The 25,950-nt window shown below is 49.3% G+C and overlaps 1 protein-coding gene across 1 annotated transcript in view; it reads right to left on the bottom strand.

The window, feature by feature from the left end:
* The window catches only part of JHY (junctional cadherin complex regulator), a 104,032-nt gene extending 85,070 nt beyond the window's left edge, over positions 1-18,962 (bottom strand). Inside the window, exons 1-2 of the mRNA XM_088481858.1 lie at positions 18,703-18,962; positions 1,712-2,174 (exon numbers count right to left, since the gene is read on the bottom strand). Coding sequence (XP_088337984.1) covers positions 1,712-2,174; positions 18,703-18,962 — 723 coding nt within the window. The remainder of the gene's footprint in view (positions 1-1,711; positions 2,175-18,702) is intronic.
* Between the last annotated feature and the right edge of the window lie 6,988 nt (positions 18,963-25,950).

Genomic DNA, 25,950 nt, shown 5'->3' with positions numbered 1-25,950 from the left:
AGACACAGAGAAGGTTCTCAGACAATATGAAAACGCTAAAAAGTTCATATTATGGGGAATATTAGGAGCTAAAAAACAAACCCGCAAAATACACTTAGCGTCTGAGAAGAGTAAAGTGAAAGAAACAATGAGGCTTTTGTGGAATTTGGGTAATCTTGTTTTTAGCAAATATTAAAACTGTGAGACGTGGGGAGAGTAATATACAGGGTCTTGGTGTTGGAAGGCGCTGATCGTAATCATTGGTGAGCTTTGCAGAACGGTACAGTATGCCTCATTGACATTCATCATGTCGACATGAGAATGTCAACACGGTCCTAGTGCATACTTGCCGACTTCTTCTTTGTCCTCTCCGGGAGAAACCAAATGTCGACATGTGGCATGCAACGTATTTAGCTTATCAACACTTAGGATGTCGACATGCTGAGAGTGTCGAGAAAACGGTGGGTCCCGGCGGTGCAGTGATCACTTACCTCCGCTCTGTTCCAACGGTGCCTTCTGGGACGGGTGGAGTAAGGTGATGTGGAGTTCCGGTAAACTAACCCCTGTCCCTAACCATAACCCTCCCCCCACAGCCTAACCCTAATGTCAACATTAGGCCCGTCCCTGGTCAAAGGCTCCTAGAATGGTGGGACCCTGGGCAGCTGCCCAGTGAGCCCATATGATAGATAGCCCTGCATCCTTGTATCTATCACCTGTATTGTAGGTTATTCCCTGTAGTATAATCAGACGATGAGGCCTTGTTTAGTTACATTTCCCTTCCCACATTCACCACCCAACTTTTTGAATTCTCTGAATTAAGCCCTTAGTGCTAAAATGGTAGTGGCCCAACAATCCTCCCAGCTGTCCTGACTTAGTGGGGTGGTCCCGAATTGAGGGGTCTGTCCCGCCATGCCGTGGGTCAGGATATTTGTCTCGAATTAAGGACAATTGGGAGGTGAACAAGCCCGCACAGCATTGACGGGTGTCTTTAGAGAAGGGTGAGGGGGTTTGAGGCAGTGAAGCACTGGGCATGGCTTGTAGCTTGGCCTGTCCCCATCTCATCTCATTGACCCAATCTACAACATCTACAAGCTGAGAGGTATTATGAGAGCTATGTGCTGATTGCAATTTTTCAAGGTCCAAACTATTTTTGCAGATGGAAAATTGATTGGTGAAGTTCGAAACGGTATGCAGTTGTGAGACCGGCGGACGCATGCCCGCCGATCTCAATACCAATTCCGTTTGAAACAATCAAAAATGCTGAGGAACATGAGGGTCACTTATTGTAATTAGCTAGAAGAAAAACAGCAGATCTGAACAGACCAATCGTTAAAGGAGCAACTTTCAAAACCGGCAACTCTGGGTCAAATCCAGTGTCAACAGCATCACAAAGCTCTGACGGATGAGACAAAGACATGGATGAAAGACACATAAGGAAGCTAAAAAGATATAACAATGTATTCAGTAAAAGTTCCAGGAGGCCACATAGAAGCCAATAAAATAAAGTCACATCGTATATATGTTCAACATTGTACTTATTACAAATAAACAGATAACAAAAAAAAAAGTCACATTGAGGCGCAAACCCCCTTTAAAAAACGCTCTACTAAGACCTGCTCTCTCTTGGCTATCTTGCTTAGTAATAGTTACAGGAGGGTATGTTGAAGCCAAGAAATACAACATATCCGAGCTCTGAGACATATTTGGAGAGACCCCTCAGTCTCAGACTTACCTGAACCGACTTACTCTCATCCGCTTTATTTTTGTGAATGTGAAGATAAGAATGAGCGTTCTGGGTGCGTACCCCCAAAGTAACTTTGTTTTTCTCTATGAAGTCGTTTCTTGCAGACTCTTGTGCCAAACTTGTGTCCTTGTTCATGGCACGACAGCCCTCGGCCCTCCTGGCGTGGCCCCTCACACGAGTGCTGTAGACAGGCTTCATGGTAGCTGGGTTCCTCTTGGATATGGGGGGGACATCCCTAAGAGTTCCCAGCTTTTGGGGAGGAGTAATATTTTCTTCCCTTTCTGCTGACTTGTTGAGTATAATTTCATCTGGTGACAGACGACTTGAGAAACTGAAGGACACATCCGGCAGATCCTCCTCGTGCTGGGGAGATCTATTCCATAGGTTCTGGTGTCTTCTCCAGTTTGGATCATACCTTAATTCAGAATAAGTGGCACCTATGTCCTGTGACCTACAAACATATATAGCAAAGACATTAGTCATGTGTGATATGTCTAGCATCTGATGTTCCCTAAAATTATATTTCCCAACACATCTAATTCTGTACACCGCTACGCCTCCTCTGAAAGGGGTGTGACTGGGTTTTGATAGCGGCGTGTCCAATGGACGTTTCGACATCCTCAGGGGCGTGCCAATCACTTGTGAAAAAATAAGCCCCTCCCAACCTCCCTATATCACCCCTTGTGCGACACGAGGGTTGTTGTTTTGCTTCCATGCCTGGCTCCGGGCCCTCAGGCTGGTACACCTCTCAGGCATATAGTATCAGGACCCTAACTATGTGTGTGTGAACGGTGCAGCCGCTTAGAGAGCAGGGCATTCTGGGAGGCAACAATGTCCAACGTTCCCTGCATCTGGCTAGTAGAGTGCTGTTACATTGTCACTGCTGCAGTGCTGCCAAACAGGGCCGGTTTAACAATGGGGCAGGTGGAGCTGCAGCTCCAGGCCCTCCCATGAAAATAGGCCCACATGATCGCTAAAAATTCCTGTCACAAGGAAGCCCAGCACCCACATTTCACACCGATTCAAAGCCTCACCATCCCGCCAGGTGTCCAAAGCCCCGCAGCAGTTTATTCTTTAAGGTTGACCCCCAGTCAATCACAGACCCACTCATGAACGGCTGTTCAAAGGCACGCCCCCAGCCATAAAAGCCACGCCCACTCCCTCTAGCCTTCCTACTGTCAATTCAACCGCACCTGAAGCTCCGCCCATTCCGCCAGGTGCTCAAAGTTCTGCCCCAGCCACCCAAAGCTGTGTATGTATATATATTTATATATATAAAATGTAAGCTCTCACGAGCAGAACCCTCTATCCTCCTGTGCTTCTCCTTACTTATACAATAATCTACTCCTTACTCCCCACTAGGGTACCTAACGCTTTCGCCCTGCCGCTATTTGAGTGTTATGATCGCCAATGCAGCATTGTATATAAACCTTGTCCTTGTCATGCATTGTATTGTACTAGAACTCACTGGTTTCTTTTTCACTTATTTGCTTATGTACTATGTAAACAGCTGCGGAACCCTTGTGGCGCCATATAAATATAGGATAACACATCCTGCTGTGTCCCCTGGTATTTAAAATAGGAAATTTGTTTTGCACATGTGCAGGAGGAATTTTCTCATGCATGTCTGTCCCCCCTGCAGCGACGTACCGGTCTGTGACCACCAGCATCACTGCCGGAATCACGTCCCGGAATGCCATGCGAGCCAGATTCCAGGGACAACAGTGCAAGCATGTGCACAGTGTCAGATTCGGAAGCCAGACATAGGCTGCGAGAGAGGGATCGTAAGATTAATAAGATAATAATAAGAAGAAGACCCCCTTCTGTAAATATACCTCCATAGGCATAAAGTGCTTTACACCTTAGATTTGGTAAACAGAGGGGACCAAACGCCAAACGCTTCATTTTTCGGAGTTTCGATGCCTGTCATTAGAACCCTGCCGGGATTAAACAGTCGGGAAGCCGGCGGTCAGCATTTCGACCGTCAGCATCCTGACTGCATCCCCCTGTAACGGCGTTGAAAAGCACTGGCACACCTGCGTTCGGCCGACCACTCCCCGTAACCACCCACAAGCACCACTTACTGTCAATCGACCGGTTAATGAATCTGCGTGATCGCTTTCCCGTTCGCAGTCAGCCGCTTGCGCGCACACACTGCGATGCATACGCACGCGCAGATATCAAACATCGGCCGTCTGCGTAGGTCTTAGCATCTGCAATCCTAGCTGAATCAGCCCCTATGTGTTGTGTCGGCGTGTAGACTGCAGTTTTCGGTGAGCTAGGGAAACGCACACTCACAACGCGTCTCACTTTCTAATTGTCCATTGTTGCAATGTGCGTAAGCTGATGCTGTGTGGCGCTGAAGCCATTAAGGGAAATGATCATTTCATTAAAGTGAAGAAATGGTTTTGATGCCATGTGAGCAATATTGGATTGTTACATGTCACACTGTTTCCTCTCTGTTTCATCCAAAATTTATTTTCTTCTTAATAACCTTATAGATTTTGATGCTTTTCTCTTATTTTCTTTTGTATAGCACACACTACTGTATATTGGGTGTTTCATGGGCACAGGATAATAAAAACCAATGATTATATTATAGGGGGATTAAAACAGATGAGCTGCTACTGTCAGACAGTGAATATTACAGATGTCACCTGAGTTATCCCAAGGTGAGCAGCTGGAGCAAAAGCAGCTCCCATAGGAACCTATAGGAGCTGTTAAAATGCCGAATTTACCAAGCTCCGAAATGCAAAGCGTTCTGGAACTTGTCCCTGGAAGCTAACGCCATCTTCTGACGGCATCAGCCATTGCAGCCTATGGAATATGGATCGGGAGAGGGAGAGGGATCCGTAGCCTCTGCGGCAATGGTCTTTCGCAGTGAAAATGTTAATAGAAAGTGCATCACTCCGAGACCACCCCCTTCATTAAATTAAACATTTCCTTTTTTTTTCTTCTTCTAAAAAACAGCTCCACTTGCAGACCACAGGGGTTTTTCATTCTTAAGTGTGCAACTACTGTGGATGTTTTTGTGTTACATTAGACAGAGTGCATTTACTACTATGTCTAAGTGCTTTTGCGTAAATGAGAGGTGCAAAGTGCCAGCCATTATAAGTCTAAGGGATGAGATGCAGTTTCTGGGGAGCCTGAGGTGTGGGAGATTTCAAGGCACACAGGAAATGCTGTACGGACATCCACCAAACGGGAAACGCCCCCATAGGTGCCAACTGCACCTGTAGGCGATCTCCAGTCACTGCCTGGAGCCGGCTGAACGATGGCCAGGAGGATCGTACAGGTTTCATAATCAAACCAAACACTGCCGAGTCCGACTGTTTTTCTGCCGTTTTCTGGTTGTGAACGATCATCGTTAAACCCTAACCCGGCAATGGCGTAGGAACCCTAACCCGGCAATGGCGTAGGAACCCTAACCCGGCAATGGCGTAGGAACCCTAACCCGGCAATGGCGGCTGCGCATGTGCAGTAAGCGTTATTCCACAGGCGCAGTAGCTCCGGCACCGGGATGGGTCATCCGGAGCCCCTGCAAGTGCCAGATGACCCATCCCGGTGCTATGATCACATGGGTGGTGATGTCATGCCCAGATTGCATCCGTAAATGGGCCCCATAGACTGAAAATAATCTTCAGTCTAGAAGCGTTAAGTCCGGATCTGCGTTAAGTTACCGCCGATGACATCATTATCGCCTGTTTTGGTTTTCCTCCATATTCAATTTGAAAGACTTTCCGCCTAGGCGGAAAGTCAATGCAATGTAAAAAGCGGTAAAGTTTCGCCTATGAATGGCAGGCGGAAAAAAGTGCAGAATTGGGGTTTTGTGTGCAACGTTTCGGGAACCCCCGTGCAGCCTTCAGACAGTCCCCCAAAGGTAATCTGTGTCAAAAAAAAAAAAAACTTAATGACACCCCAAAAATGTACTTTGAAATAGGGGGCGAAAAAAAAAATGTTCGGGCACAAAGTTAAAAACTAGCGAACTTGACTCTGGGGGGGTCCCCAAGTATGCCCCAAGTGTTTTTTTGATTGCAGGTGTTTGCGGCAGGTGGATTTTTCATGATTTTTCAACTTCACTTTAGCAACTATTAAATATGCTGTCCCCCATTTTCAAGTACCCCAAATTTGCTTTGATAAGATATTTTCTGGAAAAAACCTCCTGAATACTATTCTGCACCACCTATAGAAAAACGCTATTTAGCAGCTATTGAGCCCGTTTAAAAACACCAAATACCTTCAGCAAGCCAAATCAGGGGGTACCATAGGGAACCCCCATGTCAGAGCATCATTTGGGGGGTGTCAGGCTGATTTCCCCAAAAATGACCGTACTTTCCGCTTGTTACAGTATCGCCGGGTGCCGTTTACACCTACTTTCAAACTGAATACGGGGTAAAGCTTGCACGCGCGCGATACTGTAACGCCTACAAAACAGGCGAAGTCGGCGTTAAGTCCGGGCCACGTTAAGTTAATGCGGCTCGGCTCAAAATGAATACGGGCCTAAGTTGCATGATTACAGTGCGGTGCATTGCCAAGTTTACTTACAGGGATAGACATTTCGAGGGGCGAATCTGAAACTGGGAAACAGTCCCAGGAAATGAGGGATTTAGGCAACTAATACCGCAGAGTCCCATCTAGAGCCTGGTTCCTTGGGAACCTACATGGATGCCGGCAGTTCTTAGCATGTTACTGCAATGGAATAATGGAAATTTTTTTGATGATGTACAAAAGGGAAAGCAGAAAAATTACCAGATGGTTTTACCGACAGCATCTGGCGCTCCCGGATGAGAATCATCTTCAAGGGCCGCAGTAAATAGGAGTAAGCAGTTGCAAGACAGGCCTGCCAGATGCTACAAAGGGGAGATCAGTCCTTTCTTTGCCAAACTATTGAAGAATCCTATTAAAACATTTAGTGTGATTTAATCATTATGTGTTTGGCATTAGATCGGACGTATTTATATCACTTGTGTGTCATTTGTTTCTCGTTATTGGTTATTTCTCTGTGGGGAATAAGACGCAGGATTAGTTTCTAGATTTTCGATAAAGTAGGTAACTTCTCCAACATGTAATACTATATTGGGGTCACTGTATAACAGGGGGCTGAAACCTAGGAATAACGCTCACGTTGGAAAATCTGAATAGCAGTAAATATATAATGGCACAAGATCGCTGAAATAACTCTACAGTTATAGTGAATACACTAGGTCAGTATAGGAGCTCAGGGCCTGATTCAGAGCCGCTCGTAAGCGGCCGCTTGTTTGCTCCAAGCAATGTTCGCACATCTGCGCATGCGTATGGGTCGTAATGCGCATGCGCCAAACAGTCACTGCGGTCGGAAATCGAGCGCTCGCAAAATAGCGAGTGCCTGCTAATTTGAGTGACAGGATGAGGCGTTTGTGGGTGGTAACAGGGGAAGGTGCTTGAAAACGGGGAGTGGAGATCCGAACGCAGGCGTGCCAAACGGTCAAAACGGGCGTTTTAAGGGTGTGCATAATTAACAAAGCAGCGTCATCGACCACGTCACTTGGTTGTCTTTTAGCCTGAACTGTTCGCATGATTGCGGTAGGAAAATCCTACCACAAGCACTGCGAGCAGTTCAGACGCCTTTCGATGTACTCGATTAATCTAATAAATAGCGGAGATGACGTAGGATGCGAGCGGCCAGTGGGCGTCTTTACAAAATAGCGAGCGCATGTTTCGTTCGCTCGCTCAGCCATAGAGGCGTCAACAGACCGCAAAGAGCGAGTGCTCAATTTAAATAGCCGGCCCCTTTTTCTGAACGAGCAAGCGCAAATAGCGTCCGGCTCTGAATCAGGCCCTCAGGGTGCTGGGTGAATGCACTCGGTCAGTGTAGGAGCTCAGGGTGCTGGGTGAATACACTCAGTCAGTATAGGAGCTCAGGGTGCTGGGTGAATGCACTCGGTCAGTGTAGGAGCTCAGGGTGCTGGGTGAATACACTCGGTCAGTATAGGAGCTCAGGGTGCTGGGTGAATGCACTCGGTCAGTATAGGAGCTCAGGGTGCTGGGTGAATGCACTCGGTCAGTGTAGGAGCTCAGGGTGCTGGGTGAATACACTCAGTCAGTATAGGAGCTCAGGGTGCTGGGTGAATGCACTCAGTCAGTGTAGGAGCTCAGGGTGCTGGGTGAATGTACTCGGTCAGTGTAGGAGCTCAGGGTGCTGGGTGAATGCACTCGTTCAGTGTAGAAGCTCAGGGTGCTGGGTGAATGCACTCGGTCAGCGTAGGAGCTCAGCGTGCTGGGTGAATGCACTCGGTAAGTATAGGAGCTCAGGGTGCTGGGTGAATGCACTCGGTCAGTGTAGGAGCTCCAGGTACGACCTGTGGGCCTGATTCAGAGCCGGACGCTATTTGCGGTCGTTCCTTCTGAAAAAATGGGTGGCTATTCAAATGAACCGTTGGCTCTTTGCGGTCTGTTCACGCCTCTATGTCTGAACGAGCGAACAAAACTTGCGGTCGTTTTTTTGGAAACTACGCCCCCTGGCCGCTCGCATCCTACGTCATGTCCGCTATTTATTAGATTAATCGAGTACATCGACCAGCGTATGAACTGCTCGCTATTCTTGTGGTTGGTTTTTCCTACCGCAATCTTGCGAGCAGTTCTGGCTATAAAATAACCAAGTGACGTGGTCAATGACGCTGCTGTATTAATTATGCACACCCATAAAACGCCCGTTTTGACCTTTAAGCACGCCTGCGTTCGGATCTCCACTCCCCGTTTTCAAGCACCTTCCCCTGTTACCACCCACATACGCCTCCTCCTGTCACTCAAAATAGCAGGCATTCGCTATTTAGCGAACAAACGATTTTCGGCCGCACTGACTGGTTCGCGCATGCGTATTACGATCCGTACGCATGCGCAGTTGGGCAAACATCGCTCGGAATGAACGAGCGGTCGCTTACGAGCGGCTCTGAATCAGGCCCTGTGTGTGATGTGTTATGGTTTGCACTTAGCCCCAGGATCTCCGAGCTAAATCATTTACATGCACTCTATAAATGTACATAAGCATTCATACGGAAACAATTGCCCATTTTATTTATTACAACAAACATGGGCCCTCATTCAGAGCCGTACGCTCTGAGCAGAGCGCACGCTCTGAATGATGGCCGGGCTCCATTTTCATGGAGCGTCCTCCTGGACGCTCATATAGCTGTGGGTCACCACCCACAGGCTATACGAGCGTGCTTTTTGATGGCCGCGATGGTCGAGACCATCGCGACCATCGAAATTGCGAGCCGGAGCCTGCGGTTGAGGTTTTCAACCGCAAGCTCCGGAGTGATTTTGGCTCTATCAGAGCCAAAATCACTCCCACTGACATCACTAGTGATGTCAGTGGGCCGGCTTCTGACGGGAGGCGTTCCCGTGGGAACGCCCCCGTTAGGGAGGCACGCCCCCGGCACGCCCACCAAAGGGGGCGTGCTGTCAATCAACATTCCTTCGCTCGTCGCGTCTGACGCATGCGCACGACGGAGCTCCCTCCGTCGTGCGCATGCTCAGTGCATAACATCGACCCACTTGCGAGCGGACAGCCGCTCGCGAGTGGGTCTGAATCAGGCCCATGGTTAGGTAATAATTAGCAATCACCATCTTTGCTTAACTACCAGGAATACTAATCACTAAATTTAATTATCTCTTCAATATTCATAATTGCCCTGTGCAGAGTGGCTTAGAGCATGGTAATTATACTCCTTATGTTCTACATTTGCTATTTCCCATTTACATTTTGTAGATTATTATTATTGTACAATTTGTTTTCCAGCTTCTAAAAATAAAAGCAACAAAATCCCCCCATGTCACTCATTAAGGGGCAATTATCGGGTTCTAGACTGATAGTTATAATTTCCTAACATCGGAATGTCACAATATACACATACAGGCGCTCCCATAGGATCCCCTCCCTGCCATGTGCTAGAAGTGATCACTAAGGGGCTCATTCATCAATAAATATGTGTGGCTTATTCCCTGCAAACACCTGTTTTCGGGGGTAACCGCAAATACTTAGTATCCCCTGAATGTATGACAGAGGGACCGCAGCAGGTATCGGAGATTCCTCCATTCCCGCCGGCAGCCACAACTGTCATATGTTTCTATGGGGGGTTCGATGCTGCTGTATTTACCTAATTCCGCAAAGCGATGCATTCCAGAGATTAGCCCCCGCAGCTAACGATATCTGAAAATGCCGGTAGCCCGCTGTACCCTATAGGCTACACATCGCAAAATTAGCTGTCCCCCCGGAACCCTCCCCAGGAATGGCGGCCACGCATGTGCGGTCAGCGGGACTGCGCATGCTGAAAAGCCCCGGCAGTACTCCGAGCACATAGCAAGGATGGGCCCCTGTGGGTGCCAGATGTTACATGGTAAAATCGCATTTTGCAATGTGATCTTGGGTGATAACACTGTGCCCAAATTGTACTGGAAATGTGATTTTTAATAAATGCCCTCTTTGATAATGCCTCTTGCTTTTCCTACAGCAGAGAATACAAGAAATGGTTTAATCTCTGAGAAAAAAATGTATATATATATATATATGTACAGTCTGGTGCATAAATATTGGGACATAGACAGAATTTTCATATTTTGGCCTCTATTCACCACCACAATGGCTTTGAAATGAAACAAACAAGATGTGATTTAACTGCAGACTTTCAGATTTAATTTGAGGGTAATTACATCCAAATCAGGTGAACGGTGTAGGAATTACAACGGTTTCTATATGTGCCTCCCACTTTTTAAGGGGCCAAAAGTAATGGGACAAACTAAACAATCCTAAATCTAACTTTCACTTTTTAATACTTTGTTGCAAATCCTTTGCAGGCAATTACAGCCTGAAGTCTGGAACGCATAGACATTACCAGACGCTGGGTTTCATCCCTGGTGATGCTCTGCCAGGCCTCTACTGCAAATGTCTTCAGTTCCTGCTTGTTCTTGGGGCATTTTCCCTTCAGTTTTGTCTTCATCAAGTGAAATGCATGCTCAATCGGATTCAGGTCAGAGGATTGACTTGGCCATTGCATAACATTCCACTTTTTAGCCTTAAAAAACTCTTTGGTTGCTTTTGCAGTATGCTTCGGGTCATTGTCCATCTGCACTGTGAAGCGCCGTCCGATGAGTTCTGAAGCATTTGACTGAATATGAGCATATAATATGGCCCGAAACACTTCAGAATTCATTCTGCTGCTTTTGTCAGCAGTCACATCATCTATAAATACAAGGGAACCAGTTCCATTGGCAGCCATACATGCCCACGCCATGACACTACCACCACCATGCTTCACTGATGAGGTGGTATGTTTTGGATCATGAGCAGTTCCTTTCCTTCTCTTCTCTTCCCATCACTCTGGTACAAGTTGATCTTCGTCTCATCTGTCCATAGGATGTTGTTCCAGAACTGTAATGGCTTTTTTAGATGTTGTTTGGCAAACTCTAATCTGGTCTTCCTGTTTTTGAGGCTCACCAATGGTTTACATCTTGTGGTGAACCCTCTATATTCACTCTTGTGAAGTCTTCTCTTGAATGTTGACTTTGACACATATACACCTACCTCCTGGAGAGTGTTCTTGATTTGGCCAACTGTTGTGAAGGGGTTTTTCTTCACCAGGGAAATAATTCTTCTGTCATCCACCACAGTTTTTTTCTGTGGTCTTCCGGGTCTTTTGGTTTTGCTGAGCTCTCCGGTGCGTTCTTTCTTTTTAAGAATGTTCCAAACAGTTGATTTGGCCACACCTAATGTTTTTGCTATCTCTCTGATGGGTTTGTTTTGATTTTTCAGCCTAATGATGGCTTGCTTCACTGATAGTGACAGCTCTTTGGATCTCATATTGAGAGTTGACAGCAACTGATTCCAAATGCAAATGTCACACCTAGAATCAACTCCAGACCTTTCACCTGCTTAATTGATAATGAAATAACAAGGGAATAGCCCACACATGTCCATGAAATAGCTTTTGAATTGATAGTCCAATTACTTTTGGCCCCTTCAAAAGTGGGAGGCACATATAGAAACCGTTGTAATTCCTACATCGTTCACCTGACTTGGATGTAATTACCCTCAAATTAAATTTGAAAGTCTTCAATAACAGCACATCTTGTTTGTTTCATTTCAAAGCCATTGTGATGGTGAATAGTGGCCAAAATATGAAAATTCTGTCAATGTCCCAACATTTATGGACCTGACTGTATATATGTGTGTGTATATATATATATATATATATATATATATATATATATATATATATGATGTGATTCTCAAAGCTGCTGTACTGCAGCCAATGCATAGATAAAGGAGATATAGCTGATTCCATCTCAGAAAGAAATTGCTCCATAAGGGGGAAGTTCTGGGCACCCAGAAACCCTCCCTGCGTGCGCCACTGAACTCCAAAATGGATGCTATTTTCCATGGAAATCTATCCGTAGTACCCAGGCCAGACATGAAATACCAGCCTGGTTTTGCCTTTAAAAAAATTCCAGCTTTAAGGACCTCATTCAGAGGCGGTCGTTAGTTGCAAGCGGTCGCCCTGAATCAGGGCGGCCGCTTACAACCCACAGCTTAACGACCGACCAGGTTGATGGTCGCGATGGTGAACACCATCGTTACCATCGGGGCTTATGACCAGACCCTAAGGTTCGGTCTGGGCACTCGTAAGCCCCAGGGAGCTTCCTGCTCTGAAAGAGCAGGAAACTCCACACTGACATCACTGATGATGTCAGTGCGGCCGCCCACAAAACGGTAGGCGTTCGTTAAGGAACGCCTCCATTTTGGAAACCACCCCCCCGGCCCGCCTACAAAAGGGGGCGAGCTGTCGATCAACATCGACAGCCGCCCCTTTTGCAGAGAGCTCCGGAGCGACAGAGTTTCTTTGTCGCTCCGGGGCTTGCGCACGCGCAGTGCGGCCGCTGCACGTGTGCAGGGCTAACTATCGACCCGGTTGCGAGCACATCGGTGCTTGCCACCGGGTCTGAATGAGACCCTAAATCTCACAGCTAATGCGCCAAAAAGTTGGCACTTTAGGCTAGCCGATGGCTATTACATTTGTGCAAAGTTCTTAGTTTCCATAAAAGGATTTAATGATAAAAAAAAGGAGATAGATCTGAAAATTCAACTGGGCAACTGCTGGGTCCCTATACAGAAAAATACATCTCCGCGTTCTCTCTGCATGTAAGCGAATTGTTAACAATTCAAGTGCCCATTACCAATGGGGTCTTTTTTACAAAAACTAATTAAAAGTCCATCTTAGAACACCCCCTCCCTCTCAGCGCCCCTGGTGGTTCCATAAGAATAGGCGTGCAGCCCACAAACAGACTTTTGCAGTGAGAAAACTAGTGTACAGTGAATAACAAGGGGCTCGTATGTATACTGCCCTTACTGCCGGAGGTCACCGGCGTCACAGAGTGCGCACTGAATTCTATTCACCACCTAACTGGAAGAAAACAGCAATTTTGTGCCAGTTGGACAAGTGGCACCGCACAGCGCCAAAGCTGCCTATCACTGACCAAGTAAGTCTTCCATTTGCTCTTCTAATACCTGGTAGCAAACATCGTTTATTACAGAATATGTGATTAATGCCCTATCCGAGGCCTTTCACAGATTATGTAATAGCTCAACAGGCAGAGAAAATGGATGCGTAAGTGATCATTGGGAGCTGGGCACCCTGCCGATATTTTTATTATTCCCTTCCATTAGTTTTCATGAGAGCAATGCCGCCCTGCGGGGGTCCCTACAGCCCGAAGTCTTTTATGTGGGTCTATTCTACACTTACAGAGCGCTGGGAATTCAGTGCACAGGAATAGAAACCTTTTCTGCTGAAACCCACAGAACAAAGATTTATTTATCTATCTTTCATTATAACGCAGTAGAAAGTCTTATCTGACATATTTTATTACTAGGACCCATCTCAAAGATCAACTTTATACGCCTGTTTCAGCGGCGGGCGCAGTGTTGATGTCAGACGCAGTGGAGCGATTTTTTGCTGCTGCACATGTTGTGTTCTCTCGAGGATTGAGGACGGGCAGGGAGAATGGGTACGCTGGCACGCTCGAAAAGGGGGTGCAGCCGGCCCGTGAAGGGGGTGCGGCTCCGCTGGCGTCAATGTTGGGGGTGTTGCGGCCCCGGCGACGTCACTGTTGGGGGCGTCACTAATGTGGGCGTGCCCAGCACCTACGGAGGTGCTGGGCTACCCCGAAGCTCTTCCTTAATGTGTATAGATGCCATGAGCTTGCGCTCGGCATCTATTCACACGGCGGCAGCACCGCAGCGGCCAGTCTGTTTCAGCTGGGCGCCGCTAAAAGGGGCAGGGCACATTTTGCTCTTTAATAATCGAGCAGGGCGCGGTTACCTGCTAAAACAGCCTAGCATGAACACTAACACGTGTCTGAGTCGGAACTACGCATGCATTCCGATGTTGTCCGTACAGAGTTGCCGTTGCGATGTCAGACGCACGCACGGAGAAGTGTGTTGAATATTTGGTGAGCGTTTCTGGGCGTTGACAGGGAGGTGCCTTAGCGCACACGTGGAGGTGGTCGGTCTTATGGGCGTAATATGGAAGTTTTACAGCCGTGTCGTTGGCGGTGGTTGTGTACACAGACGCGCAATCGCTCACACAGGAGGCATTACACGGACAGGGAAGCTGCATCGGCCATAGAGCTGGTGCAAGTTTCCATCTTGCGACCGATGGTGGCATTTAAAGACATAATAATCGGTATCATAGCGTCTGCGGACGCTTAAAGTGGGCGACTCATTCACTGCACATGCAGTCGCACGGATGGGAACGGGCTTTGCAGCAACATTTGCATAAAGTCGCAGGCAGGCGACCGCCTATAGATAGCGCTAATTTTCGCCCCGATTGGTATTACAATTACGCCCTTTTACAACTTTAGTTTAAGAATATTTCCACCCAAACCTGAAAGCGGAGCATGGTGTGTGCTGTCTGCTGTACTCACCTCACTGCTGCCAACCACCGCTAACAAGCTGCCAGTGAGGGCAGGAGGCACAGCGGTGGTGGGTGTGTGATGTCTGCCACACTCACCTCACTGCTGCCAACCACCGCTAACAAGCTGCCAGTGAGAGCAGGAGGCGCAGCGGTGGTGGGTGTGTGATGTCTGCCACACTCACCTCACTGCTGCCAACCGCCGCTAACAAGCTGCTAGTGAGAGCAGGAGGCGCAGCGGTGGTGGGTGTGTGCTGTCTGCTGTACTCACCTCACTGCTGCCAACCACTGCTAACAAGCTGCCAGTGAGGGCAGGAGGCACAGTGGTGGTGGATGTGTGATGTCTGCCACACTCACCTCACTGCTGTAAACCACCGCTAACAAGCAGCCAGTGAGAGCAGGAGGCGCTGCGGTGGTGGATGTGTGATGTTTGCCGCACTTACCTCACTGCTGCCGACCGCCGCCAATAAGCTGCCAGTTAGAGCAGGAGGCGCAGCGGTGGTGGGTGTGTGATGTCTGCCACACTCACCTCACTGCTGCCAACCACCGCTAACAAGCTGCCAGTGAGAGCAGGAGGCGCTGCGGTGGTGGATGTGTGATGTTTGCCGCACTTACCTCACTGCTGCCGACCGCCGCCAATAAGCTGCCAGTTAGAGCAGGAGGTGCAGCGGTGGTGGGTGTGTGATGTCTGCCACACTCACCTCACTGCTGCCAACCGCCGCTAACAAGCTGCCAGTGAGAGCAGGAGGCGCAGCGGTGGTGGGTGTGTGATGTCTGCCACACTCACCTCACTGCTGCCAACCACTGCTAACAAGCTGCCAGTGAGAGCAGGAGGCGCAGCGGTGGTGGATGTGTGATGTTTGCCGCACTTACCTCACTGCTGCCGACCGCCGCTAACAAGCTGCCAGTGAGAGCAGGAGGCACAGCGGTGGTGGATGTGTGATGTCTGCCACACTCACCTCACTGCTGCCAACCACCGCTAACAAGCTGCCAGTGAGAGCAGGAGGCGCAGCGGTGGTGGATGTGTGATGTTTGCCGCACTTACCTCACTGCTGCCGACCACCGCCAATAAGCTGCCAGTGAGAGCAGGAGGCGCAGCGGTGGTGGGTGTGGGTTGACAGATAGACTGTAAAAAAGTCGACAGTGTCTAAATAGACACCAGATGTTAGATAGTCAATAGGTCGACTGGGACAAAAGATCGACAGGGACAAAAGGTCAACACACATGTAAGAATGTCAACAGAGTCAAAAGGTCGACCTGAAAACGGTCGGCACAAAAAAGGTCGACACGATTTTTATTTTTTTATTTTTAGCCCTAATCTTCACCCTAACCCTCCCTCCTGGTGCCTGACCCTAACCCTCCGTCCTGGTGCCTGACCCTAACCGTCCCAAGTAGTGCCTAACCTTAAACCTAACCCTAAAAAAAAAAAAATGTGTTGACCATTTTCACGTCGACCATTTCACCACGTCGACCATTTGTACCTGTCAACCTTCTAACACGTCGACATTTTGTCCCTGTCGACCTTTTGTCCCAGTCGACCTATTGACTGTCTAACATTAGGGGCCAAATGTAATAGGGTGAGAGTTTAGAAAATGTGAGAGTTTAGCAGTAAACTCTCACATTGGTTGAGTTTTATCTTCAAAATGGGAAAACATCTGAATGAGATTTTAAATCTTGAGAGTTTTTTAAGTCTAGAAAAACATGCGAGTTCGCTCTGTTACTTTGTTTTTGGACTCTATTACATTGGCAAAGTTTAAAAAGTGTCAGAAACTCTCACCCTATTACATTTGGCCCCTGGTGTCTATCTAGACCAGGGCTGGCCAACCTGTGGCTCTCCAGCTGTTGTGAAACTACAAGTCCCAGCATGCCTTGCCAGAGTTTTAGAATTCCCTAATAGCAAAACTGTGGCAAGACATGCTGGGACTTGTAGTTTCACAACAGCTGGAGAGCCACAGGTTGGCCAGGCCTGAGCTAGACATTGTCGACCTCTTTACTGTCTATCTATAGTCCGGAACCCAGTGTTGGGCAGGTGGGGAACATCGGGCGTATTTCACCCAAATACAATTCTCAGATTTGGGTGGAATTTTCGTGGTAGATAAATTTCCAAGCAAAGGTGCCAGGAAGCTTCATTATCTAGCGGGAACTAAACCTACTGCCCTATATCCTCCTTATTTTACCAATGAGAACATTCTGCCTTACAGATAATTATTATCATACGGGTTTAGAGATCTGCAGAACATTACTTAGCTCCAATTAACCCCTGATAGATATATATATTTATGTACATGCAGAGCATCTCAGTAATAGCCAGTTCCCTCAGATTTTAACCTTCCAGCCTTTGATGTGGATAACTATAAATACAGTATGTTTGCCTAAATCTAGGGGCGGAACCCAGCTTCGCTAGACCCCACAGCAAAACTTCCGTAGGGCCCCGGTGATGACCCTTCTTAGCGTTTCCCGTAGATACACTGCGTATCGTATCCGCTGGCCATAATTGGTGCTCTGCTTTGAATAGGGGAACGCTGTGTGTGCCACTGAGGGAGGTGCCGGGGCCAAGCAGGGGGGGATGCGGTACTTCAGAAAGGAGGGGAAATTGGCATTCCCTCACCTCGAGGCTCCATAGCAGCTGCACTCACTAGGAAATTGTTCATCTCTAAGCTATGAACGTGTGTCAGTGTTTGTAAAGGGTTAATTCCACCCAAAACATCAAAGTCAGTTTTAGGTATTAGCCCACTGAGATATGATATAAGAGCAAGCTCTACTTACACCTGCTGGGGCATTACCCTAATCGGAATCGGTATGAAATACCGGCTGACGCATGGCCGGCAGTTCGATTCCCGGCAGCGTCAGTCCGACAGATGCAGAGATCCCAGCAGCGGCAGCCTGACAGCGCTGGAAATCCCGATCATCCCTAGGTAAGTACAAACTAACCTATCCCCCCTAACCCTAACCCTCCTTAGGGGTGCCTAACCCTAACCTCCCCCCCTGTGCCTAACCCTAATCCCCCCTCTAAGTGCCTAAACCTAACCCCCCCTTCCCCGCTGCCTAAACCTAAGTCCCCTGGGGGTGCCTAACCCTAACCCTACCCTTCCCCTATCCTAACCCTAACCCTCCGGGAGGGGTGCCTAACCCTAAGTCCCCCCCGGGTGCCCTAAACCTAACCCTCCCCCCCTGCGGCTGTCTGCTTGCGGCGCCCGGCATCCCTTCGATTGGGATGCCGGGCGCCGGTCTCCCGGCGTCGGAAAAATGACAGGCGTCTAGATTTAGACGCCTGTCATTTAACCCTCGCCGGGATAAAGCAATCGGGAAGCCGGCTGTCGGGCTTACGTCAACCGGTTTCCCGATTGCATACCCCCTAATCTGCTGGGTGCCCCCCACAGGTCAAGTCCAGCCCTGCTCTCCCACTCCTACTGTCACAGGAATTGGAACCTAACGGGATGGGCTTCAACAACATGGCTACCTGTTTTAATCGGTAAAACGGTAGTAGTATTAATATTGTTATTTATTTAATAGGGGCCAAAAATTTCTGCAGCATCAAAACTGGAAAACATGGGAAATAGAATAAAACAGAATAACATATAAAGTTAAACATAGTTACAAGTGTAGACCTACAGTATATACCAAGTGGCTGAGGACCACAATGCTGGAATGCTGTAGAATTCGGGGACCTACCATATCAGGATAACCTCACACTGGATTTCTAACAACAGCTCTGAATTCATTTCTGGCATAAGTGGGACTACATACAGCAATAACATATTTCCTAAAGGTCTCTCCAGCTGTTTACTACACGATTACTAGTCTGGATTCAGAATGGCAGCATACACTATGGAGCAATACAACATAACCTTCATTTCGGGGAAATATTTACAATTTCAGTTGTAATTTGGGACAGGCAGGGCAGATCTGCGCAGATATACAGTATATGGAGGTTTATCTAAAACACGGTAATAAATATGATTATTTTTGTTGAAATTTTGCACATACAGTATGATACATTCTGCATAGGATGACTGCTACAAATGGAAATGAAATGACCTGTTATTCCCTGGCGCTGTCCTCATGTCCTGGTGAGATGCGCCTGTGACCTCAGCATCTCCTAGCTTTGTGACGTCAGTGGTTTGGAAGACGGTCTCCTCGTTATAAATGATCCTGCTCTGAAGTTCAGATTGGTATCTTCTCTCTTCAGACAAGCTGTCAGTATCACAGTCCTCCAAACTATCCAAACTGAGGTTTAGGTCTATTCCATGCCCATGGATAGTACCGTATAAAGACGGCAGAACCGTGTCAGGATCCATCCGGCTGAGAGAATATAATCAGGTCTCAGATCTACCCTAAACTAGAAGAGAAATGTTTTTAGCGATTGTCTTTTTTCCCACATTACTGTTGTCCAGGACAGGGTAAGCTGAAGAGGACATGTGAGCGCAGAGCCATCAAAGTGGGCCTGACGCTTACAACCAATATTCGGCCAATCCCATAACTTATCTGAGTCACCGACATTCCAGTTGTGTAACCACTACCACTGTCATGTTACAGTATGTGCATCCTACCCAGACTTTTCGCAGCCTAATTGAATACTTCCCTTAGCCAGGATGGAGGGGTCCTAACAGTGGGCCTGATTCAGAGCCGGACGCTCTACCAGAGCGCTCGCTCTGAATCAGGGCCCTCCTACTTAAAAATGGAGCGGCCTCTTGGACGCTCGCATAGCTGTGGGTTACCACCCACAGCTTATGCGAGCGTCCATGATGATGGTCGCGATGGTCTAGACCATCGCGACCGTTGGGCTTGCAACGAGACCCTGCAGTAGGGTCTCGGTGACCGCAAGCCCTGGAGTGATTTTGGCTCTATCTGAGCCAAAATCACTCCCACTGACATCACTAGTGATGTCAGTGGGGCCGGACCCAGACGGTAGGCGTTCCCATGGGAACGCCTCCGACTGTCAGCCACGCCCCCGGCACGCCCACCAAAGGGGGCGTGCTGTCACTCACCATCGACAGCACGCCCCCTTTGGTGCGAGACCCGGAGCGACAGCTTGGCTGTCGCTATCCGGGTCTCACGCATGCGCACGACGGAGCTCCCTCTGTCGTGCGCATGCGCATTTGGGTACCATCGACCCGCTTGCGAGCGTCCTGCGAACAGATAGGAAAAGACACTTGAAAAAATTATCTGTTTCAGGGACAGGTTTATTACTCATTTATTACCAGCTATTTACATAGAGCACACATATTTTGCAGAGAATATTTTCTTCATTTACACCAGTCCCTGCCCTGTGAAGCTTACACTCTATATTCCCTATCACATGTACACACACACTAGGGTTCATTTTTGCCACAAGCTTTTGTGTGCGTAGTTTTGGCAAAACTTTGTTGTTTTTCCTACACAAATGGGGGAGTTGTTTCTGCTTTATAAGAGCAGACATTGCATATTAGTGAATAGGTCTGTTGCACATGACAGAAAAGGTTTAAAACGTGCGCCAAAGGGACTTAAGTGTTTGCCACCAGTGCCTGGCGTATACCAGGCATATATGCTACTGCGGCAGACTGGCACGCAACCTTCCTTTGCATATGGGTGGAATTGTAGATTTTTTAGTTACCCCAAGTTACGCAGGCGCAATTGCGGACATTTCTGTCTCAGACCACTGACTCCTTATTTATATGAATGCAAGGTATATTTACCTAGTAAACTGCAACAGAACACTTGTCCCCACAGTTTGCATCGGCTGTTCACTCCTAATTGACCCTGTTCCTGATCAACGAGGCCAGAAATTAGTGAGAAGAACCTAAGACTTGATAGGAGTTTGGGACTTTTATGAAAGCTTGGAGAGAGATAAAGTACCAACCAAACATGACAGTTAGGAGCTGATTGGTTGGTACTTTACCGCTCTCCACTTTCTCTCTCCAAGATTTGACACATCTCCCCCATAGTTCAAGGCCCTGACTGTCCTCTGAGCTCCTGTCACAGCAGCCCATGTAATACACAGTGTGTTCCTACCTATATAGCTCTCACCCTGCCACAGGGGACACAAATAACAGGCGCTACAATGCAACGCTAATAACACAACAACATCATACTGTAGCACCAATAACTCTGCTGTACTAAGAACTAAATAATATTATTAATAAAAATAATAATACTAATAATAATAATAATATAAGAACATTATTTATTTTCAGCAAATAATAAAGCTATGTAAATATATCTTATAAAAATAAACTATATTATATGCCATAAAGAACTAATACACATCATATAATACAACATAATCACATGCACATTACCATTAGTGGAAATACAAGGCACACTCCTAGTGTAACAATATAACAGGGCTGTTAGTAATATAAGTACATGGATGGTGTTTCTGTTGATAACTTAGATGATAAAATATGTGTATAATAATTGCAGCTGTAGTGTATGATGATTATGGGCAGTTAACCCCTTGCATACCTGTCAGAGCAGCCCTGCCTGCTGCACCCAGCCTGCTGCAGCTATAGACCTGTCTCACCCCGCCTGCTCCGGTTGTCATAGCGACCAAACATAACAACAAACTGCCGGCAACAAAGGCCTCAGTCTGACATGTAGCCCCAGCAGCTAGAGAGCACAGTGGTGCTCCTACTCACCCAGCCCTCTGTCATGTGGCCCCAGCAGCTAGAGAGCACAGTGGTGCTCCTACTCACCCAGCCCTCTGTCATGTGGCCCCAGCAGCTAGAGAGCACAGTGGTGCCCCTACTCACCCAGCCCTCTGTCATGTGGCCCCAGCAGCTAGAGAGCACAGTGGTGCCCCTACTCACCCAGCCCTCTGTCATGTGGCCCCAGCAGCTAGAGAGCACAGTGGTGCTCCTACTCACCCAGCCCTCTGTCATGTGGCCCCAGCAGCTAGAGAGCACAGTGGTGCTCCTACTCACCCAGCCCTCTGTCATGTGGCCCCAGCAGCTAGAGAGCACAGTGGTGCTCCTACTCACCCAGCCCTCTGTCATGTAGCTCTAGCAGCTAGAGAGCAAAGTGGTGCCCCTACTCACCCAGCCCTCTGTCATGTAGCTCTAGCAGCTAGAGAGCAAAGTGGTGCCCCTACTCACCCAGCCATCTGTCATGTAGCCCCAGTAGCTAGAGAGCACAGCAGGGCCCCTATTCACCCAACCCTCTGTCATGTGGCCCCAGCAGCTAGAGAGCACAGTGGTGCCCCTACTCACCCAGTCCTCTGTCATGTAGCTCTAGCAGCTAGAGAGCAAAGTGGTGCCCCTACTCACCCAGCCATCTGTCATGTAGCCCCAGCAGCTAGAGAGCACAGCGGGGCCCCTACTCACCCAGCCCTCTGTCATGTAGCCCCAGCAGCTAGAGAGCACAGCAGGGCCCCTGCTCACTCAGCCCTCTGTCATGTAGCCCCAGCAGCTAGAGAGCACAGCGGGCCCCTACTCACCCAGCCCTCTGTCATGTAGCCCCAGCAGCTAGAGAGTGCATCGGGGCCCCTACTCACCCAGCCCTCTGTCATGTAGCCCCAGCAGCTAGAGAGCACAGCAGGGCCCCTACTCACTCAGCCCTCTGTCATGTAGCAGGATGTAGTCTGGAACCCGACGGTCTAAATGCCGACCGCCGGCTTCCAGACTGCTTTATCCCGACTAGAGACGAATGACAGGCGTCTAAATTTAGACGCCTGTCATTTGCCCGACATCGGGAGACCGGTGCCCAGCATCCCGATCAAGCGGATGCCAGGCGCCGCAGCAGACAGCCGGGAGGGGGGAGGGTTAGGTTTAGGGCTCCCGGGGGGGATTTAGGGTTAGGCATCCCCCCCGAGAGGTTAGGCTAGGGGGAGGGAGGGTTAGGGTTAGGCATCCCCGGGGGGAGGTTAGGATTAGGCACCCCCGAGGGAGAGATTAGGCACAGGGGGGGAGGTTAGGGTTAGGCACCCCTAAGGAGGGTTAGGGGGTTAGGTTAGGTTACTAAATACCATTAGGACGATCGGGATTTCCTCCTTTGTTGGGCAGCCGCTGTCGGGAATTGATGGCCGGCGGTAATACATATCACACCCCATGTAGACCCAGTAGCTAGAGAGCACCGCAGGACCTCTACTCACCCAGCCCTCTGTCATGTAGCCCTAGCCATTGAGCACCGCAGGGCCCCTACTCACCCAGCCCTCTGTCATGTAGCCCTAGTCATTGAGCACCGCAGGGCCCTTACTCACCCAGACCTCTGTCATGTAGCCCTAGTCATTGAGCACCGCAGGGCCCTTACTCACCCAGCCCCCTGTCATGTAGCCCTAGTCATTGAGCACCGCAGGGCCCCTACTCACCCAGCCCTCTGTCATTTAGCCCTAGCCATTGAGCACCACAGGGCCCCTATTCACCCAGCCCTCTGTCATGTAGCCCTAGCCATTTAGCACCGCAGGGCCCCTACTCACCCAGCCCTCTGTCATGTAGCCCTAGCCATTGAGCACCGCAGGGCCCCTACTCACCCAGCCCTCTGTCATGTAGCCCTAGCCATTGAGCACTGCAGGGCCCCTACTCACCCAGCCCTCTGTCATGTAGCCCTAGCCATTGAGCACCGCAGGGCCCCTACTCACCCAGCCCTCTGTCATGTAGCCCTAGTCATTGAGCACCGCAGGGCCCTTACTCACCCAGCCCTCTGTCATGTAGCTCTAGTCATTGAGCACCGGAGGGCCCTTACTCACCCAGCCCCCTGTCATGTAGCCCTAGTCATTGAGCACCGCAGGGCCCCTACTCACCCAGCCCTCTGTCATTTAGCCCTAGCCATTGAGCACCACAGGGCCCCTATTCACCCAGCCCTCTGTCATGTAGCCCTAGCCATTTAGCACCGCAGGGCCCCTACTCACCCAGCCCTCTGTCATGTAGCCCTAGCCATTGAGCACTGCAGGGCCCCTACTCACCCAGCCCTCTGTCATGTAGCCCTAGCCATTGAGCACCGCAGGGCCCCTACTCACCCAGCCCTGTCATGTAGCCCTAGCCATTGAGCACCGCAGGGCCCCTACTCACCCAGCCCTCTGTCATGTAGCCCTAGCCATTGAGCACAGCAGGGCCCCTACTCACCCAGCCCTCTGTCATGTAGCCCTAGCCATTGAGCACAGCAGGGCCCCTACTCACCCAGCCCTCTGTCATGTAGCCCTAGCCAATGAGCACACCCACAGCCTTACGACCACCTAAGGTGATGGTAGCGATGGTCAAGACCATCGCGACCATCAGGGCTTATGACGAGACCCTAGGGTAGGGTCTCCCTTGTCGTAAGCCCCGGAGAGCTTTCGGCTCTGTCTGAGCCGGAAGCTCTCCACTGACCTCACTGGTGAGGTCAGTGGACCTCCCCCAAACGGTAGGCGTTCCCATGGGAACGCCTCCGTTTGGGCTGCCACCCCCCCGGCCCGCCTTCCAAACGGGGCGAGCTGTCAATCAACATCGACAGCTCGCCCCCTTTGGATCGAGACCCGCTACGACCGGCGCTGTCGGTCGTAGCGGGTCTCACGCATGCGCACAACGGCGCCGGCGTGCGCATGCTCTGTGGGGGGCCATCGACCCGGTCTGAGCGTATCGGCGCTAACGACCGGGTCTGAATGACCCCCATAGTCCCTTACACACCATGACCCCTCTACTGAATTCTCTATGGGAAAATTCCATTTATTCGATTCAGCCTTAATATAATAAATATATAAATTATAATTTACAGGACATAATATATATATTTATAGAATATTTATGCCATTTGTGTAATATACAAACACTCACACATAGAAGTGTAAACTTGTAAAATATGTTGCAAGTTGCATCCTATGTACAGCATTAATCCAACTAGTACACAGGGGCGTATCTATAATGGGTGTACACCCTGCACCCTGCCTGTCTGTAGTGCTGCTCTGCAACACCGAGCCAACGCTCACTGGGAAAATGGCGATGACCATTTTCTCGGTGACTTGTGTGCGCAGTATCGATGTCTCCAGGAAACCAGTGCGGGCGACATTTTCCCGGAGACCCGCGCATGCCCTGTAGATTCTGGCACTAACCAGAATCTACTGTAAGTGCAGCGCTGCGGGACCGCCAGAGAGAGGAGGAGGGCGCACCGAGGACCTGATTCAGACCCGCTCTCTAGGATGCGTTCGCTCGTAGCTGCCCGATTTTCGCATTCTGCGAATCGCAGTGCGCGTGCGAGAACCAGTGCGAGAGATCGGGAAGCGTTCGTTTGCTGCGCATTGACTGCCCAGCAGAGTGAGTGACAGGGGAAGCCGTTTGTGGGGGGGTAACAGGGGCTGGCCATTAAAAACGAGGGAGTGGAGGTGCGAGCGCAGACGTGCCTGAGCGTCTCAACGCCGTTTCAGAGGTGTGCATAATTAAGAGACAGCATCATAGTACACGCATCCGATGGTACCCGATGTACCGATGGTTGCATACACTTCCTGGAGATGACGTGCGCTAGTAGGCGTCTTAAGACAGTCTAGTGGGCATCTGCATACACAAGGCGATCGCACGCCAAGACATAGTGGGCGTACTAATGCCTTGCCGTGCGATCGCCTGCCTTGCTGTGGGTTGGCCAGATTTGCATACGCTGGGTGCGAGCGTATGCATCTAGGGGCCCATTTATTAAGGATCGCATTTTGCAATGCGATCAGGGCATGCAGTACCGCCCATGATCGCATTGCAAAATGCGATCATACCAGCCGAATGTATGACCCGGCACATGCAGGGAGACGGGCTCCGAAAAGAGCCCGCCCCTGCGATGTGGCCGGAGCGCATTCCCGCGGACTGCGCATGAACAGCGCCCATTGCCGGCGGAGGGATCTGGAAGATCCCTCCGCCGGCTGAAATCCGGGTAAGTGCCCATAGTACACAGCGGCTAACGCTATCTTCAGATAGCGTTAGCTGCTGGGGCCAATATCGGGAATGCTTCGCATTCCCGATATTGATACATTTGGCAGCATCGCATCCCCCATAGAAACCTATGGGGGAGACGGCTGCCGGCGGCAATGGAGGGATCCCTCCTTCATACATTTGGGGGATACTAAGTATTTGAGGTAAACCCCAGAAAACAGGTGTTTTCGGGGAATTTACCTCAAATGCACTTTGATAAATGGGCCCCCTAGTGAGCGGATCTGAATCGAGCCCTGAGTCTGCAATGGGCCCCCTCCTCTCTTGAAACGTCCCTGCTTGTACATTTAAAAGTATTTATATATTGAGTGATACAAACAGCTGCAAGTATAACTATGTAGCTAGAGAACCATGTAAATCTAAAATATACTCTCTCTCTCTCTCTCTCTCCCCCCCCCCCTACTGGTCAGCTTAAACACTGCAGCAG

The sequence above is a fragment of the Taudactylus pleione genome, unplaced genomic scaffold (genome assembly GCF_031769625.1).
Source record: "Taudactylus pleione unplaced genomic scaffold, aTauple2 ptg000278l, whole genome shotgun sequence".
Taxonomy (NCBI): Eukaryota; Metazoa; Chordata; class Amphibia; order Anura; family Myobatrachidae; genus Taudactylus; species Taudactylus pleione.
The sequence above is the reverse complement of the archived record's forward strand: the minus strand, read 5'-3'. Positions and strand labels throughout refer to the sequence as shown.